The sequence below is a fragment of the Ornithorhynchus anatinus genome, chromosome 2, assembly GCF_004115215.2.
Source record: "Ornithorhynchus anatinus isolate Pmale09 chromosome 2, mOrnAna1.pri.v4, whole genome shotgun sequence".
In the NCBI taxonomy this organism is placed as follows: domain Eukaryota; kingdom Metazoa; phylum Chordata; class Mammalia; order Monotremata; family Ornithorhynchidae; genus Ornithorhynchus; species Ornithorhynchus anatinus.
Genome location: NC_041729.1, coordinates 84,310,047 through 84,327,830, shown reverse-complemented (window position 1 = coordinate 84,327,830; position 17,784 = coordinate 84,310,047). Strand labels below are relative to the sequence as shown.

The 17,784-nt window shown below is 40.3% G+C and overlaps 1 protein-coding gene across 3 annotated transcripts in view; it reads left to right on the top strand.

Annotated features, from left to right (window-relative positions):
* Window positions 1-17,784, top strand: part of VTA1 (vesicle trafficking 1) — a 92,758-nt gene that overhangs the window by 52,503 nt on the left and 22,471 nt on the right. For all 3 annotated transcript variants that reach the window (XM_029054737.2, XM_029054745.2, XM_029054733.2), the window contains exon 6: window positions 16,737-16,904. In XM_029054737.2, coding sequence (XP_028910570.1) covers window positions 16,737-16,904 — 168 coding nt within the window. The remainder of the gene's footprint in view (window positions 1-16,736; window positions 16,905-17,784) is intronic.

Here is a 17,784-nt window from a genome sequence, read left to right as displayed (position 1 = left end):
GATTTATCAAAGCCCACAGACTTTAGGGAATCAGTAATTGATCAGGAAAATTCTCCAGGTGAATGGCAAGAAAAAACCTAATAAAGAAAAATGAATGTGCTCTAATATGAACTACCGTTTTCACAGTTTGGTCATCTCTTCTAAGGAAATGACTATCAGTCAATGATATTTATTAAGCACTTACTGTGTGCAGACCACTGTACTAAGCACTTGGGAGAGTAAAATACAGCTGAGTTGGTAGACTTTAATGATCAACATTTTAATACATAAATTTGAATATTAATTGATTGTGTTTACTGAGAATTTAGTGTAAATGTAAAGAGCATTTTATTAAGCTCTTGGAAGAGAACAAATTAGCAGAGTTGGTAGGTATGTTTCCTACTCACAAGGAACTTCCAGACTAGAGGGGAGTCATTCATGTAAGTGCTGTGGGGCTGAGGATGGGGTGTTTAAAGGTCAAAGGGTGATCAGTGTTTAAAGGTCAAAGCGATGCAGAAGGGAGAAGGAGTTGCCAAAAAAGAGAACTTAATTGGAGAAGTCCTCTTGGAGGAGATGTAACCTCAGACTGTAGACTGTAAGCTCATTGTGGGCAGGGAATGTGCCCACCAATACTGTTATATTGTACTCGCCCAAGCACTTAGTACAGTGCTGTGCATACAGTAAGTGCTCGGTAAATATGTGATTTATTGATTCATATGGCCTTGAAGGTGGGGAGAGTAGTCTGGCATATATGGGGGGGGGGATCCAGGCCAGAGGGTAAACATGAGAAAGGGGTCGGTGGTGATATAGATGAGCCAGAGGCACATTGAGCAAGCTGGCGCTAGAAGAGAGGTGGGGGTTCAGGGAATGGGAGATTTGAGATGGGATTTAAATACCCGAAACAGCTGGTGGGAGCAATGGGCATGGGAGTCACTTAGGATGGAGAATAATAATAATAATAATAATGTTGGTATTTGTTAAGCGCTTACTATGTGCCGAGCACTGTTCTAAGCGCTGGGGTAGACATAGGGGAATCAGGTTGTCCCACGTGGGGCTCACAGTCTTAATCCCCATTTTACAGATGAGGGAACTGAGGCACAGAGAAGTTAAGTGACTCGCCCACAGTCACACAGCTGACAAGTGGCAGAGCTGGGATTCGAACTCATGAGCCCTGACTCCAAAGCCCGTGCTCTTTCCACTGAGCCACGCTGCTTCTCTAGCCACGCTGCTTATCGTCAAGAAGAGGAGGGGGCAGAAGTATAGCTGGTGAAAATGAATTTTAAGATAGATGAGATCAGCCAGGTGTCTGGATCTCTGCCAGCAACACTCAGCAGTTCGATCACAAGAGTGGAGAAAGCGGATTAAGGAAGTGATCATGATTGTGGGTTAATTGTACGAGATTGCTAGAGGGACAGGGGAGAGAGGGAGCTGGGTTCAGTGGAAAGGAGGTGTTGAGGGCTTCGATTTTTGCCCCAAGAGAAGGTAGTTTTGGTATGGAGATCAAATGGAGCTGATCGCTTTAGAATATTGGTTGGGGTCAAAAGATTGGAGATTCTGTTAGGGAGCAGGACAGATTTGCGGGGAATGGTTGGGTGAGGTTGTGGTTTGATAAATGGATTACCAAGCCTCCAATAGAAGTGCTTACTTAGACTATGAGCTCCACGAGGGACAGGGACTGTGTCCAACCTAATTATATTGATATCTACCCAGCTCTTAGTACAGTGCCTAGCACATAGTAAGCACCTAACAAATATCCTTTAAAAAAATACTCCTTAGCCAATCCCTCTTTTGTGGGTTACTCCAATTCTAGAGCATGTCAGGGGACAGTTGTATATGGTGGACTCCCCAGGGGAAAATATTTATGGAAGTCCAGGATGTAAGTCTGGTAGTTAGGATTTCAAACTAGAGGAATTTCATAGTTCCCTTATCTCTAGACTGTAAGCTCATTGTGGGAAGGGAATGTGTCTGTTTATTGTTGTTGTACTGTACTCTCCCAAGCACTTAGTACAGCGCTCTGCACACAGTAAGCACTCACTAAATGCAATTCAATGAATTAATGTCTAAGTTATCATTGTTTAAATTGTCCTCATATTTTGACTGTAAGCTCGTTGAAGGCAGGAATGTTTCTGCCAACTCTTTTGTACTCTCCCAAGTGCGTAGTACAATGCTGTGCACACAGTAAGCGCTCAAGAAATACTACTGATGATAATGATGCAGTACCTACACCTCTCTACTTGCACCTCTCTGTCCATCTCTATTTCCCATAGAATTTACAACCTGCAGCATTGTATCCCACTGCTTTTTCTTTCCTCCACTACATCTTATAGATATTAATTACATCAAGGCCCACATTAAATGCCTCGCATTCCATTCATCCCTTTAATGTTATAGGTTTTGAACATTAGTGTAAAAACAATTATATATTTTGGCTTGGATTTTACAAATTTCCATATTTGCTGCATTTCATGTTGATGGTCAGTCTAATTGGCCCTCATTTTAATTTCCTTCGGACCTCTCCAGCATACTCCCTTGGGTCGATCCACCTGTTTTCCAGGGAGTATAGGCTTCAAGTTTTTCCCCAGTTATTAGTTGTATGCTCATTTTTTTTTTTTTACTCACTGATGATCCACTCTGCCTGAGTCATTTTTTGGGTGCCATCTGTAATTTTGCTTGTGTCAATTTTCAGGGCAGAGCTGATGTTTTCACATTGATTTTTTTTTTCAATCTGGAGTGCCTTAAACATGACCCTGGGCAGATCACCTAACTTCTTTGAACCTCAAGTTCATCATCTATAAAATAGGGATTAAATTCTTGTTCTTCCTTCCACCTAGACTGTGACCCCCAATGTAGGACAGGGACTATATCCAATCTGATTATCTTACATCTACCACAGAATTTAGCATAGTGATTAGCATACAGTCAGCCTTTAATAAATTCCACAATTATTTTCACGTATCTTCCCCTCCCCACTTTCCTGATTGCAGCTACCAGAAAAAAGAAGGTTGATAGTCTGAGTCTCTGGATGTCATTATGTTTATCAAAATATCATTAAATGCCCATCTGGTGAAATGTACTCTATGCCAAGCATGTTAAATATATCTAGTCCCTTCTTGCTGTGATTTTACAGTCTAAGACAACCCATACAGATGATATGAAAATTATAATAATTGGATTTATACATCTGCACAATGTTAAACACATTTACTGACTATATTTGTACATGGAGTAGTAAAACTAAGAGTGTCCTGTGGTGAGTGAATGATGAAGGGAAAATCACTTTAACATTATCAAAATTTATTTAGCACTACTGATGCCACCATCCTAGGCTCTATAGGGAATTAACCACAAAGGGTAAGGTCTGATCCCTGCCCTCTAGGAACTTATCTATTAGGAAATCCATCAATCATATTTATTAAGCTTCCCTTGCAATGCATTTTGTGTGCTCTCAAAGTGTGCTGACTGCGTTGTAGTAGGAGAGTAGCAAGGTAAAATAGGTCGAGGCAAGATGATTGCTTTAAAGCCAGTGGTCAGGAGTTTTTGTTTGTTGCAGAGGTGTATGGGCAACCACTGGAGGTTCTTGAGGACTGGGAGAACATGGACTGCATGTTTTTGTAGAAAAATGACCCAGAAAGGAGAGTGAAATGCAGACTGAAGTGGGGAGAGGCAGAAGGCAGCAAGGAGGTTGTTATAGTAATCAAGGCAGGATAGGATAAGTGCTTGGATTAATGTGATATCAGTTTGGATGGAAAGTGTGGATTTTAATGATGTCATGAAGGTAGAACCGGCAGGATTTAATGAAGTGGGTTAAATGAGAAAGATAAATCGACAGTGCCAAGGTTATTGGCTTGTGAGAGAGGAAAGATGATGGGACTGTCTACAGCGACGGAAAAGTCAGGGGAAGGACAGGGTTTGGTGGCAAGATAAGGAGTTCTATTGAGGTGTCAGCAGGACATCCAAGTAGAGATGTCTTGAAGGCAGGAGAAAACATGAGACTACAGAGGAGAAGAGGGATCAGGATTGGAGATGTATAAGTGGGCATCCTCCGCATAGTGATGGTAGTTGAAGCCATGGAAGCAATTCAGTTTTCCAAAGGAGTAGGTGTAGTTGGAAAATAGGAACCCAGAACTGAACCTTGAGGTACTCCCAGAGTTAGGAGATGGGAGGCAGAGAAGGAGCCCACAGTAGAGACTGAGAATGAGCAGCCAAAGTGATAGGAAGAGAATCAGGAGAGATCAGTGCCAGCGAAGTCAGTATTGGGTAAATGTTTCCAGAAGGGAATGGTTGACAGTGTCGAAGGCAGCTGAGAGGTCCAGAAAGAGTAGGATGGAGTAGAGGCCATTGGATTTGGCAAAAAGGAGATCATCTGTGACCTTTGAGAGGGCAGTTCCTTTGGAGTGAAGGGGACAGAAGCCAGGTTGGAGGGGTCAAGGAGAGAATTGGAGGAGAGGAACTTGAGACAGTGGGTGTAGACAACTCGCTCAAGGAGTTTGGAGAGGAATGATAAGATTGAGTTAGGGCATTAGCTGGAGGGAGCTGTGGGGTCAAGGGAGGGGTTTTTTAGGATAGTTGAGGCAAGAGCATGTTTGAAAGCAGAGGGTAAGAATCCATTGGAGAGGAAACAGTTGATGATGGCAGTCGAGAAAGGAAAGGAGGGGGCAGGTGCTTTGATAAGGTGCAAAGGGATGGGACAGGATGCACAGTTTGAGGAGGTGGATTATGAGAGAAAGCAGGAGATCTCCTCTTAAGATACTGCTGGGAAAGATGGAAGAGTTGAAGAAGTTGAGGAAAATTGACAGTCATAAGATCATTAAATTAGACAACAAGTTCAAGTGCCAGAAACATAAGTTGAAAATACAAGTGAAGAAATATGTACATTCAAGTTTTTTAGAAAAAGGGACATGGGTGCTGTTAAAGAGGATGACATCATATATATATATGTATATGTATATGTATATGCATATTACTGCCTGTCGTCCCCTCTAGCCTTTAAGCTTGTTGTTGGCAGGAACATGTCTATTCAGCTCTGTTGTATTGTAATAATAATAAAAATAATGTTGATATTTAAGCACTTACCAGGTGCAGAGCACTATTCTAAGCGTTGGGGTAGGTACAGGGTAATCAGGTTGTCCCAGGTGAGGCTCACAGTTAATCCCCATTTTACAGATGAGGTAACTGAGGCACACAGAAGTGAAGTGATTTGCCCATAGTCACACAGCTGGCAAGTGGCAGAGCCGGAATTCGAACCCATGACCTCTGATTCCCAAGCCCGAGCTCTTTCCACAGAACCACGCAGCTTCTCCCAAGTACTTAGTACAGTGCTGTGCATACACTAAGTGCTCAATAAGTGCCATCGATGATGATGACATGAACAGAATGATGTTTGGGGAACACAGGGAGGACAGAGGAAGGGGGGAAATAATGGAGAGAGGAAGTGGTTTTGACAAAACAATCAATCAACCATATTTATTAACCACTTACCGTGTCCAAAACATTGTACTAAGTGCTTGGAAGAATGCAGTGTAACACATTTCCTGCCCAAAGGCATTCCGGATGGAAACAATTGTGTTTGCAATGGCAGGTTCATAAGAACGTCTTGGGTTGGAAAGAGTGAACATGTTTTCTTGTTAGAGCCTGGAGAGGCTGGAGGTAGTTTTAGAAAGAGTGGTGGCAAGAGGGCTTTCAGGGACATTGGGAAGGGGATAAAATGGAGGTCACAGAAGGGAGGTGACTGAGGGAGAGATTTTTATAAGTGCTAGCTTGTAAATAGTCGCATTAAGTTCCTGAATCCTTCAGAATATACAGAGGTTAAATAGTTGGGGTGAATTCTGTTTCGGAAATCAGGAAAATTGGAAGAAGCTCAATTATATTGAAGATGAAAAGTTTTTTAAATAATTGCCTATACATCCTATAAATTCTTTTCTTCCTTACCTGCCACCAAGGTAAATTGATTTTATAAGTTAAAACTATAGAAATCAATGCATTTTTCTTCCTTTAAAAATGAATGGGATGGGAAATTAAATAAACAAAATTAGTGCAATTAAACTTGAAAAAGGCAACTGTTCAAGTCAGGAAATTCCAAAGATAAGGAAGGCTTCCTACAACAGTCCTAAAGGCAGAACGTAGCACACATGTATTGTTTCCTATTTCAGTCTTGTAGTTTTCAAATATTAGTTTATATTGTTATCTTCATACTATTGAAATGGGATACAGATTACATTATACTTGGATATTGTGTGACCTCGAATTGTTCTAAGTTCGAATCCTAGTGTTCAGGCACTCTCATTTTAGTATTTTAAAACTATAACGAAAGGCTCAGCTTCCAAATCAAGAGGGAGTAGAGCTACAGTTGGGGCTAAACAAAGGGTGTCCAGTATACCTGCTTGGGATCACCCCAAGTATCAGGGAAGAGAACATACATGTTCACCAAACCCTGAACTAGGATTACTAGAACCTGAACCCGATGGTGAAAAGAGGGGAAGAAAGGAAGTAGATGCTGTAGGACCTAGCTTGGGGAGCTCCAGACTACCTCAGGAGCTTTGCCAAGGCCCTCACTGTCCCTTCCTTAAATATTCACTCCAGGTTGCCAAAAACCTCAGGTGTCTGGCCAGGGATTTGTCCCTGAAGTGTTTGGAGCCACTTTAGCAATCTTCAATCTGTCAGAACTTCCTCAGTCATTCTTCTTCCAGCTCTTCCATGCATTCACCCCACTCCAGAGATCAGGGTCACTCTTCTTCCAGCCCTTCCATGTATTCACCCCACTCCAGAGATCAGGTCCCTTAGTACAGTACTCTCTGCACACAGGAAGCGCTCAGTAAATATCATTGAGTGATTGATTGATTCACTATCGTGGCTGACTGTCTCATAAGATATGTTTTCCCAAAGTCTTAAATGCAATTTGTTAGGTCCATTCTAGGACCAACCCTCACATTGATGGGTCTTATAGGTACAGTAAAGATTAGTGCCTATAAATCCCTCCCTCCCCACTGTACCTCTCCTCTCAGTCTCCTCCCTCGTTCTTGATGGCTCTTCTCTCTTCTTGGTGTCTCTTCTATCCCTTGTACTCTAAACTCAACCCCTCCTCCCCACCTCCCACCTCTGCACCATTTCCTATCCAGAAAGATGAAGGGTCAAGGGAGAAAAGGAGCTGCATGACCGCCCCAGTAAACACGCCCACAGCAACCGCTGGGGCCTCGTTCTGTCCGCGTTTCCATTCGCTTTCCATTCCCACAGCCGTTGCCGCGATGGTGGGGTTTTAAATGGCAACTAGGTGGGGTAATAAATGGCAAGCGACTGAGATCCCAGTGGCAGGAGACTGGCATCCAACCTGTCACAGGCTGGGGGAAAGCATGTCTTAGGTGAGAGGTTATTGGCAGGTACCGGTGGGCCCGGAGGCCACTGTAGCCACATTTGGAGTAATCACAGGGGCCGAGGCGAGGGTGGCCAACACGACCCTCGGGACTGCTACAGCTGCTACTGGCCCCCTCTGTCACGACTCCGTCAGGGCTTACAGTACAACGAGCAAGCATGCAGGCGACGACACAACACAATGAAGTTCAAGTTTTACATTTCGGACCCATTTAAAACCCAAGCAACTGCAGCCTAGAGCCAATGTTGTACTATAGCACCAGAACCCAACACGTGGTTGCCAGGGTTGGTAGCTGCTGCAGTCTTTTCCCACTTTAGCCAGCCATTTTTCAGGATTCCTACCTCACAGAACACTCTTCACCACGGTTGGCTTATGTCCCAGTGGCCAAAACTGGGACTGGAGCCCAGGTGTCATGATCCCCAAGGCAGCACTCTTACTCCTGGACCTAGAGTAGGGCTACTAGACAGTGGACAAAACTGTTTGTTTGAGGTTGTAATATGCAATGTGCCTATCCTTTGGCTTTTTTTTTTTAATTTGGGTAGTGGAAAACCAGTAATTTCGTGCAAAATAATGAAAAGAGACAGGTAGGTATCCTTCAAAATGAAAATATTTAAGCACAGTAGTATGGGTTTTTTTTTTTTGTTTGTTGCCTCGTAATATATAAGGAAAACACATAAAGTGTACCCTAAATACCAAACAGGTATTAATGCAATTTCCTTGTTTAGAGGAGTGTGTGATCTTCCCTCCTGGGACTAATGTATCATTGGGCAGCTGTGCCAGAGGCCTCAGACTTGCAGGGAGCCACATTCTTAGGATAGAAAGCCCGTCTGCATTGTCTTACTGTCCATCAAACCTCAGGTTTCTAGGATGCCCATTAGGAAAATATCCCAGTCTCCCTCCTTACCTCCATGGAGGAGAAGAGTAGGGAAGGGCTAAACACTAACGATAACAGTAACACTAATGATGATGATAATAATCAGTTAAGTTCTTATTGTGTACAAAGCACTGTGCTAAAGCAGACAGGTGGATACAATACAACCAGATCAGACACAATCTAAATAGCACTATTTAATTCTGTGTTGCCATGAATTATCACAATTTACATCAAATATCTTATAGTATAGTCAGACTAATAGATCCCATAGATATTTGCAAGCTTTTTAATTCACTTTCTTCCGTTCTGGTTTTTCCTCCTTCCCAAATTGCTATTGACTCTTTGGGAGAACCCGTAGTATAACTGTTTTTCAGGACCTAGGATAATGTATCCTCATGTATGCCTGCTAAATCGCTATCAGTAAAAGACGGCTATGAAAGTATTCCCCCCTCCCCAAATTGTAGCAGTATTGAGTAGTTCAAACTAAAAAGTACTATAAATGAATCCTTAAATTTTCTCAGAACCTAATCGTTATATTCAAACAGTTCCAGTATTACTTTTACTTTAGATTTACGTGCCTACCTACTTTCAGTGGTACAAAACATTACTTTATGTAGCTAAATAATAGTCCAAAGTACTTTCTAAAAGAGGATAATAATAATAATGATGATGGTATTTAAGCGCTCACTCTGTGCCAAGCACTTTTCTAAGCTCTGTGGTAGATAGGAGGTAATCAGATTGTCCCACAAGGAGCTAACAGTCTTAATCCTCATTTTACAGGTGAGGTAACTGAGGTACAGAGAAGTTTAGTGGTTTGCCCAAGATCACACAACTGACAAGTGGCGGAGCCGGGATTAGAACCCACCGTCCTCTGACTTCCAAGCCCGTGCTCTTTCCACTAAGCCATGCTCCTCCTCTGTGTTGATTCATTCATTCAATATTATTTATTGAGTGCTTACTATATGCAGAGCATTGTACTAAGTGCTTGGAATGTACAATTCAGCAACAGATAGAGACAATCCCTGCCCAATGACGAGTTTGCTGTCTATTCAGTGAGGACATTGACACTGTGCAAGATGTGGCATACATGCCGTAACATTTTGGGCATTTTAGAGGCAAAAATCATATGCAGGTAGACTTACTTCAGAGTATTTGAAACAAACCACAATATGGTTTCTGCTTTGCCCATCCTTGAAAGAAATGCAACAAAACTATATAGTTAGATTTTTTTCTCCCATTCCTTTCTCCTCTCTCACGTCTTTGTTGACTTAAGGAAAAAAGTTCATCTTAATTTGAATGAAACTAATCTCAGGAAAGTTTCTCAATGAGCCCTCATTTTCTCAAATGTTATTACCTACTCAATTTTGAAAGCACTTAAAATAAATTTTTTCTGCATTTATGACAGTGGAGATCTTGTCAATATACTCTAAAACAAGTTATAACTATAGGATTATAATTTAAAGAGCCCTATAAAATTAATTTAGGGTGCTTTAGTATCACACAAAGAAATTGAAATTCACATTATTATTTTTTATTGATCAGATTTTTAAAGTTCCATTTTTGTGCCAAGATGTAGATGAAATGTATGCATTTTTAAGATTTGTCATTGGTTACAGCATCATAATACTAATTAGTTTAACGATTCTTTTAGCATATAAAGTATGGTATTATGAGATTCAGAATTAATCTTCCCCCCATTTGTACATTTTTAATTAGAGAATCCTGCTGTCCTTGTACACAGGGAATGTGAACAGCCAACTCTAAGTCTGTACTATAGTGCTCTTTACACAGTAAGAACTCAAATACCATTGATTGATTGATTGATTGATTATACAAAAATTGGTGTAGAATAATAGTGCGAAATATAAACCGGATTAGTTCGTTGGCCAAGCTATTTATAGTAATGTTCAGAGAAACCCATGTAAGTAGTCCTTGTTAAAAACAGGCTGCTTTCTTTCCATTGTTAACAAATACTAATATCTTAGAAGAAAATAAAGCGTATCTGATGTATACATAAAGCCATCAGGTGTCACTACTGCTCAACATAAATATATCCTGTAGACTTTTATCTGGTAAATAGTGGAAAGATCGAGTATAATAGGTGATTTTATATTTTGTTATACATTCATCTGTGTATATGTTCGTGTTTACTTGAAAAATAATTTAGCTTGGACGTACAATCTAGTGCAACACACCGGCCACCTCTTACATGCTAGGTATATTATTAGATGCTGTGTAGCTTTATATTGTTTTGAAAAACACAGTCCAGCTCAGAACAGCCTGTTTTAGGAAGAAAATCAGAGGGTTTAGGGAATGAAAGAATGGAAACTGTATAGACCATTTAGTACTCTGCAGTCCATTATTGTTATCATGCACCAAATAGAATCAAATGGTTTAAAGGAAGCATTGTGCTTCTTTATGTACCGAATTTTACTGCCCGGGAGATATTGGCACTGGCATATCTGCCCCATCAATAAATATAAAAGCCTGTAATACTTGTCAAACTAATATTGTTGGCAGTGTTAAAAGAAGTGAAAAGAGTCCTGGTATTATAAAAACACAGGAACATGGAGGCAAAGTGGTAACGTGCTCTAGTTCATAATCAGAATCAGATTGTCCCACGTGAGGCCCACAGTTAATCCCCATTTTACAGATGAGGTAACTGAGGCACAGAGAAGTTAAGTGACTTGCCCACAGTCAAACAGCTGACAAGTGGCAGAGCTGAGATTCAAACCCAAGACCTCTGTCTCCCAAGCCCGGGCTTTTTCTACTGAGCCACGCTCCTTCCCAAAATCAGTCCCTTGGTTGATAATGAGTTATTATTTCTTGGAAAGACCTCTTGTGCTCTCAAAAAAAAGGGCTAATTGGAATATAGTAATTGATGGATTACTGTGTGCAGGGTACTGTACTAAGCACTTGAGAGAGTACATTATACAAGAGTTAGCAGACACGTTCTCTGCCCACCACAAATTTACAGTCTAGAGGACGAGCTTACTGGGAGAAATTGGTTACTTTGGTTTGTAAGTAATGCAAGTGCTTAACAAAAACCATAATTATCATTACTATATTTTTACTCTTGACTCTCCACAATCTAGTTTCTGACTAGGTCACTCCACTGAGACTGCTCCGTCCCAGGTCACCAAAGTCCTTCCTGCTAAATTTAACAGACTATACTCCATCTTAATCCTTCTAAATGTTGGTAATTAGGCTGTGTTTTGTGTCACCTTCTAGTCTCAATTTACACTCACTCTTTTGGGGAGTTCTTGATCTGCTCCCACGAACTACCACCTCTATGCAGATGGCCTCCAAATCTACCCAGCTAACTCCAACTTCTCTCCCTTTCTGCAATCTCACATTTCCTCTTCCCTCTAGGACATCTCTAACTGGACATTGGTCGCCACCTTCTCTTCTCTTCCAAATCTTTCTACTCAACCTGATTTTCCCATCGACCTCTCTGTCTCTTAAACTTGTGATACTGCCATTATTCTGGACTAATTCTATTGTACTCTCCCAAATGCTTAGCACATAGTAGATGCTTAATAAACATTACTGAATGATTGGAGCAGAAAAAAGAGACAGCCTTAGTTTGCCACCACCTCTCTCTCCCCTCTGTTTCCTTCTCCATTGTATCCAGCATCTCTGTTCCAGGCTATTCATTCATTCAATCATATTTATTGAGCACTGGAATACTAAATACTTGGGATAGTGCAATATAACAATAAACAGACACATTCCCTGCCCATAACTAGTTTACAGTCTTGGGGTGGAGGGGAGAGGGAGAGACAGACATTAATATAAAAAAAAAATAATTGGAATTAATAGAATCATATTTTGGATATAGATTAGCACTTGGGTTCATGCAAATACAATAAAGTATACAATACAGTAATATTCCAGGTAGGTTGAATTGTTCAAAATTATAACTTTTCAGTCTGTGACTTTCCATTTTTCTTGGTTTTTTGCAATACTAGAACAAATTTATTGTGGGATCAGGTACATATTCCTCCTTTACCACTGGTTCCTCTTTCTTTTGCAATAAACACTAACAGGAGGGAGATGGGGCGATAACAGAAGGGACCCATGGGGCAAGGAAGGGTTTTTTTATGAAAAGGGAGACACGAGCATGTTTGAAAGCAAAGGGGAAGAAGCCATTGGAGAGTGAACAGTTGTAGATGGCAGTCAGGGAGAGAAGAAAAGGAAGGGCAAATGCTTTGATGAGGTGCACAGGGATGGAGTTGGATATGCAGGTGGAGGGGGTGGGTTTTGAGAGAAGGCAGGAGATCCTTTGAGATACTGCTGTGAGAGATACAGGAGTTAAAGAAAGGGCAGGAGGTGGGAGGGCCTGGAGAGGAGCAAGGGAGATGTTAAGGAGATCATGCCTGGTAGATTCAATTTTCTCAATAAAGTTGATAGTCATGTCATTAGAGACAAGAAATACGAGAGATGGGGGTACAGGGGTTTGAGGAGGAAGTTAAACGTCTGGAACAACTGGCAAGGGCAATGAGTATGGGTGTCAATCAGGATGAAGAGATAATTTTGCCGGGCAGAGGAGAAGGCAGAGTTAAAGTGTGCAGTATTGAACTTGAGGTGGGTGAGTTTGACCTGATACCTAGATTTCCACCAGCATTGTTCTGCAGCTGTTGCACAAGAGCAAAAGAAGTAGATGGTGGAGTTGATCAAGGTCTGTGGGTTAGTGGTACTAGATTGACAAAGGGATGAGGTAAAAAGAGGTGTTAAGTAGAGAGGGTGGTGATTAGAGTGTCAATTTGGTCTTCAGGGGAATGTAGTTTGGGTGTGGAGGCTAAAATAGGGCATGATGACTTGAGAAAATTGGAAGGGGTACAAAGATTGGAGATCTCTGTTGGAGAACAGAACAGATTTGAGGGGACGAGATAAGGAGGAGAGAAGGCTTGAGTGGTTCTCATTAGCTACCTGAGTCAAGGGGCTGGGCCAGATTATTTTTCAGAAACCCTTCCCCATGCACTATTTAATTAATTTGTGACGTTTATTAACTGCACACTGTATGCAGATCACTATACTAAGGGCTTGGGAAAGTATAGTACAATAGAGTTGGTAGATGTGCTTTCTGCTCACAACGAGTTTAACGTCTACAGGATTATTTGGTTCTCTTTTATGTTGCCTGATTCCACATATTTAAAGTAGAAGATTAGAGAGGCTCTGTCTTCTCTAAGGTCCAGATAGTGAGTGTGTACAGATATACTTATCTCAGAAATAGTAATTTTGGGCTTCTTTGGAGGGAAGGCTAGGAATCTTTGCAGAGAAGCAAGTGTTGAAACAGGCCATGGAAAGAAGATGCTGTCATTATTCTTAATCACCTGTCTCTCAAAATTTAGAATGTATTGATGTCAAATGAGATGAAAGGTTAGGATGCAGAATTTAGCCTCTGGTACAAAATAAAGTTAAAAAAAATAGCATATATGTATTAACACCAGAAAGCAATGTGGCCTAGTGGAAAGACCATGGGCCTGAGAATCAGAGGACCTAGTTTATAATCCCAACACCACCATTTCCTTGTTGTGTGCCTTGGACAAATCACTATTGTGCTTCAGTTTACCTCATCTGGAAGATGGGGATTAAAACTGAGCCTATATGGGACAGGGACTACATCCAAACTGATTATCTCGGGTCTTCCCAGCACTTAGCGTTGCCTGGCACAAGGTAAATTCTTAATAAATACCATTTAGCAAACAAAAAATAAACCCACAGCGTTTCTCCCCTGCTAAATTGTAAACTCTCCTTCAGAGCAGTAATTTTGTAGCTGTTGCACTCTCCCAAGTATTTTATACAGTGGTCCTGCACACAGTAGATGGTAAGTAAATGTAATTGATTGAATACAGTACATTTTATACTGTAAATGAGGAATCAACAATTTGAACCTGGAAGCTTACAGGAGGCTTGATTTCTCTTCCTTTGCTCTTCTGTCTCTCATCTCTCTCTCCTCCACCTCCCTCGTGCCATTGTCATGTTTGTCTCTAATCTTTCTGATTTCCCTTTGTTGCTGCCTCCCTCTCTGTGTTGTTCCCTATGCCTCTTTCATTGTCTACCCACTTTTCTCTCTCCCTATCCCTTTTTCCAAGTTAATCCAAGCCTTAGGAAACATGTGAACCATTTTGATCTTGAAGGGTCTTTTTCAGAGAAGAACCAACCAGTCAGGGACAGCTCTGTCAGAAGCAGGAATAAGCCCAGGCTCTAAGGGTGCAAGATGTAGGGCGCCGAGGTGTTGCTCTGCAGTTATTGTTCTGGCACTCGCAAGACATACCCCCCAGTGAATCAAATCTCAACAAAGTCACAAATGGAATAGTCATTTGTTGCCTTGCGACCCAAAGAAACAAACACAAATGTTTACTCTTAGGAAAAACAAACTCCAAATATTATTTTTGTCTTATGAGAATATTCAAAAATTTACTTGAAAGAAAGAAACAATAAAAATGGGTACTCAAAACTGCTCCCATCAAGGCTTTCACATAAAGGACACCTAGCCGTCGTAAAATGTAAACCATCTAAGGTTTAAATATCAAAAAACGTTCTTTCTAATCATGTGCCAGCAGCAGTATTACCATAAGACACCCTGCTGAAAAGGCCAGCAAAAAGAGGAAAATTGTGGGAAAATGATTTCTTAGAAACCTGGAGGTTCCATTTTTGTTCCTAGATTCTCTATTAGCTTTATGTGATTATGGCTTACTCACTAACCTCCTTCTGCTTTAGTTTCTTCCTTTCTGAAATGAAAATAACTGCCTTGCTTCAGCAAAACTGGCCTTAATTGGCATGTTTTTGATAGAAAACCAATAGTTCACATATGGGGAGGAAAAAAGAAAGTGAAACAAACTGTAAATTTTAATAGTTGAAGTGGTATTCTTTGCAACCTCCAGGCACTTCAATGAAGATTGTTATTTAGCTGCAAGGACCAAACGAATCTTAATTATTCAAGTATTTTTTTCCTGTTTCTGAAGTTAATTTTTCTGATTCCATGATGGAAAAGGGGGGGCGGTTAAATAGTTTCAAAATGTACTGTAAACATTTTGAAACTACAAGATATGGATGAATTAGAGATCGGAGAGCTCTTTGAGAAGGATCATCAGTCATTCCTATTTTATTTGTTTTTCACTCTATATATAACAGCACACTGATCTTTTCCTCTATAGAATGAGACATTTTGGACTACTAGTTGAATTTTTAATTTATTTCATTTTGAGTGTTGAGCCAAGTGCTTGGCAATAATCAGTTTTTTTCAAATTGAAAGATCTTGAAACATATTTGAGAGATCTCTGCCTAATAAATATAATCAGTTCTCATCCCTGATTATAGTTTATAAAGATAAACTTTGTAGATTTTTTTTCTTTTTGGATTCTAAAACCATAATTTGGGTGTATTCTGTAATTGCTTACTTCAGGCATTTAAATATATTGAATCAGACAGGGGTTGGCTGAGTGTTCTGTTTACTTTTCCTCTTTGAGATTTTATGGATCTAAATGATTTTTCATGGTTTGCTGCCTGTATAGTAGCTGATCATAGTGTCAGTTTATGGAAGAGCAGTATTACTGGTCTCAATTTCCCTTTACATCAGAGATTGTCACCTTTTAATTTAAAGCCTTTCCTTCCTTGTACTTGTTTTTAACTTGTTTTTATTTTAATTACAAGGTTGGTTTCCTTACAATTTTTAGTAACTTAAAAAAAACCTTGAGGCAGTTCTTGTAATTAAATGAGAAATGTCTTATTCTAACCTCCAAAAACTGTATTAAATATTTTATTCATTCTGGAAAACAGAAAATTAACCAGGTGTACTTTCTACTGAACTGACAGGTCTGGATCAAGAAAGAACTTCTCCTGATAGCCTGCTTTAACAGCATGGCACTAATAAAAAAAGGAAGAATAATCAGCAATGTTCCTGTTATTTTACTCTCTCAGTGATTACAGGGCAAAACCGATTTATTTCCTCAGCCTGAATAGAGCACTGATGAATTCAAGGTGGCTTATTTCAGGGCATTTAAGGCATTAAGTGAAGCTTGATTTTATGTTCAGTTTTCAAAAAAAAAAACTATGATTCTGTTGGATTGATAATAAAAAAGCTGTTATTTTTTATAATCCCCAAATTGTTGTTTTTGGAAAGTGCTTTAAAAAATTTCAAGTACATAGGCAGAGTTTCCAGGAAAGTGTTTTGTTTTTTTAAAAGAAGTGGGCTTATAGAAAAACAAAAAAACACAGACAAGCCTGGGTAGAGGTGATGTTTCATTCTAGAATGTAAGCTCACTTTTGACAGGGATTGTGTCTGCCAACTCTGTTATATTGTACTTTCCCAACTCTTAGTTCAGTGCTCTGCGTGGAGTTAGCAGTCAGCAAATATGGTCGATTGATTTTTGAAGGCAAAGCCTATAATTGTTATCACCAAATATACTCTGCACTGATTTTAATTTGGGGTACCTTCAGTAGGTTTCATAATGAAACTTTAGTGTTATTAGCATATCAATTAAAATGCATATGCATTTATTTTTATTTCAGATGGTGAAAGTGAAGACGTGGGCACAGCTTCTCTACCTACTCAGCCTCAGCCATCATCTTCTTCATACGATCCAGGCAGTATGCCATCAAGTCATTTCACTGGCATACAGATTCCTCCAGGTGCACATGCTCCAGCAAATACTCCAGCTGAAGTGCCTCACAACACAGGTACAAAATTAAAATGCCCCGAAGAACATATCTGTATTTGTTGAAAGGTAATGGAATCGAGTTTTAGTCTGATTTATGGGTTAATGCATTAAATACTTAATTACAAGTAATACAAGAAAGTAGAATGGGTGAGAAAGCCAAAAGTCACTTTGGGATGCAGCCTGTACACTGTTTAGGATTGAAAAAATAGGAAAATTGAAACATCCTGCATCATCCTATAAATTTAACAATGTATCATGAACAAAATGCCCCTCCCCCCCCGACCCCATCTCTTCAGATTTTATTAAAATATTGACCCTTGTTCCCTTGGTGACAGTCTTCACTTGCTCACTCTACAATGGCTTCCACCCCACTGCTTTCAAATAAACCCATGAATCCCCTATCCTAAAATAACTCTTCCTTGTCCCCACTGTACCCTCCAGTTATTGCCTCCCACCCTTCCTTTCCAAACTCTTTGAGCAAATTTTCTATACTCATTCATTCATTCATTCATCCAACTGTATTTAGTGAGCACTTACTTTGTGCAGAGCACTATACTAGATGCTTGGAAAGTACAATTCAGCAACAGAGACAATCCGTACCCAGCAATGGGCTCACAGTCTAGTGTGGGGAGACAGCAGAACAAAACAAATAGGCATCAATAGCATAATAATAATAATGATGGTATTTCTTAAGCGCTGACTATGTGCCAAGCACTGTTCTAAGCACTGGGGTACATACAAGGTAATCAGGTTGTCCCACGTGGGGCTCACAGTCTTAATTCCCATTTTACAGTTGCGGTAACTGAGGCCCAGGGAAGTTAAGAAACTTGCCCAAAGTCACACAGCTGATAAGTGTCAGAATTAGAACTCACAGCTGATAAGTGTACCAAGCCCACAGT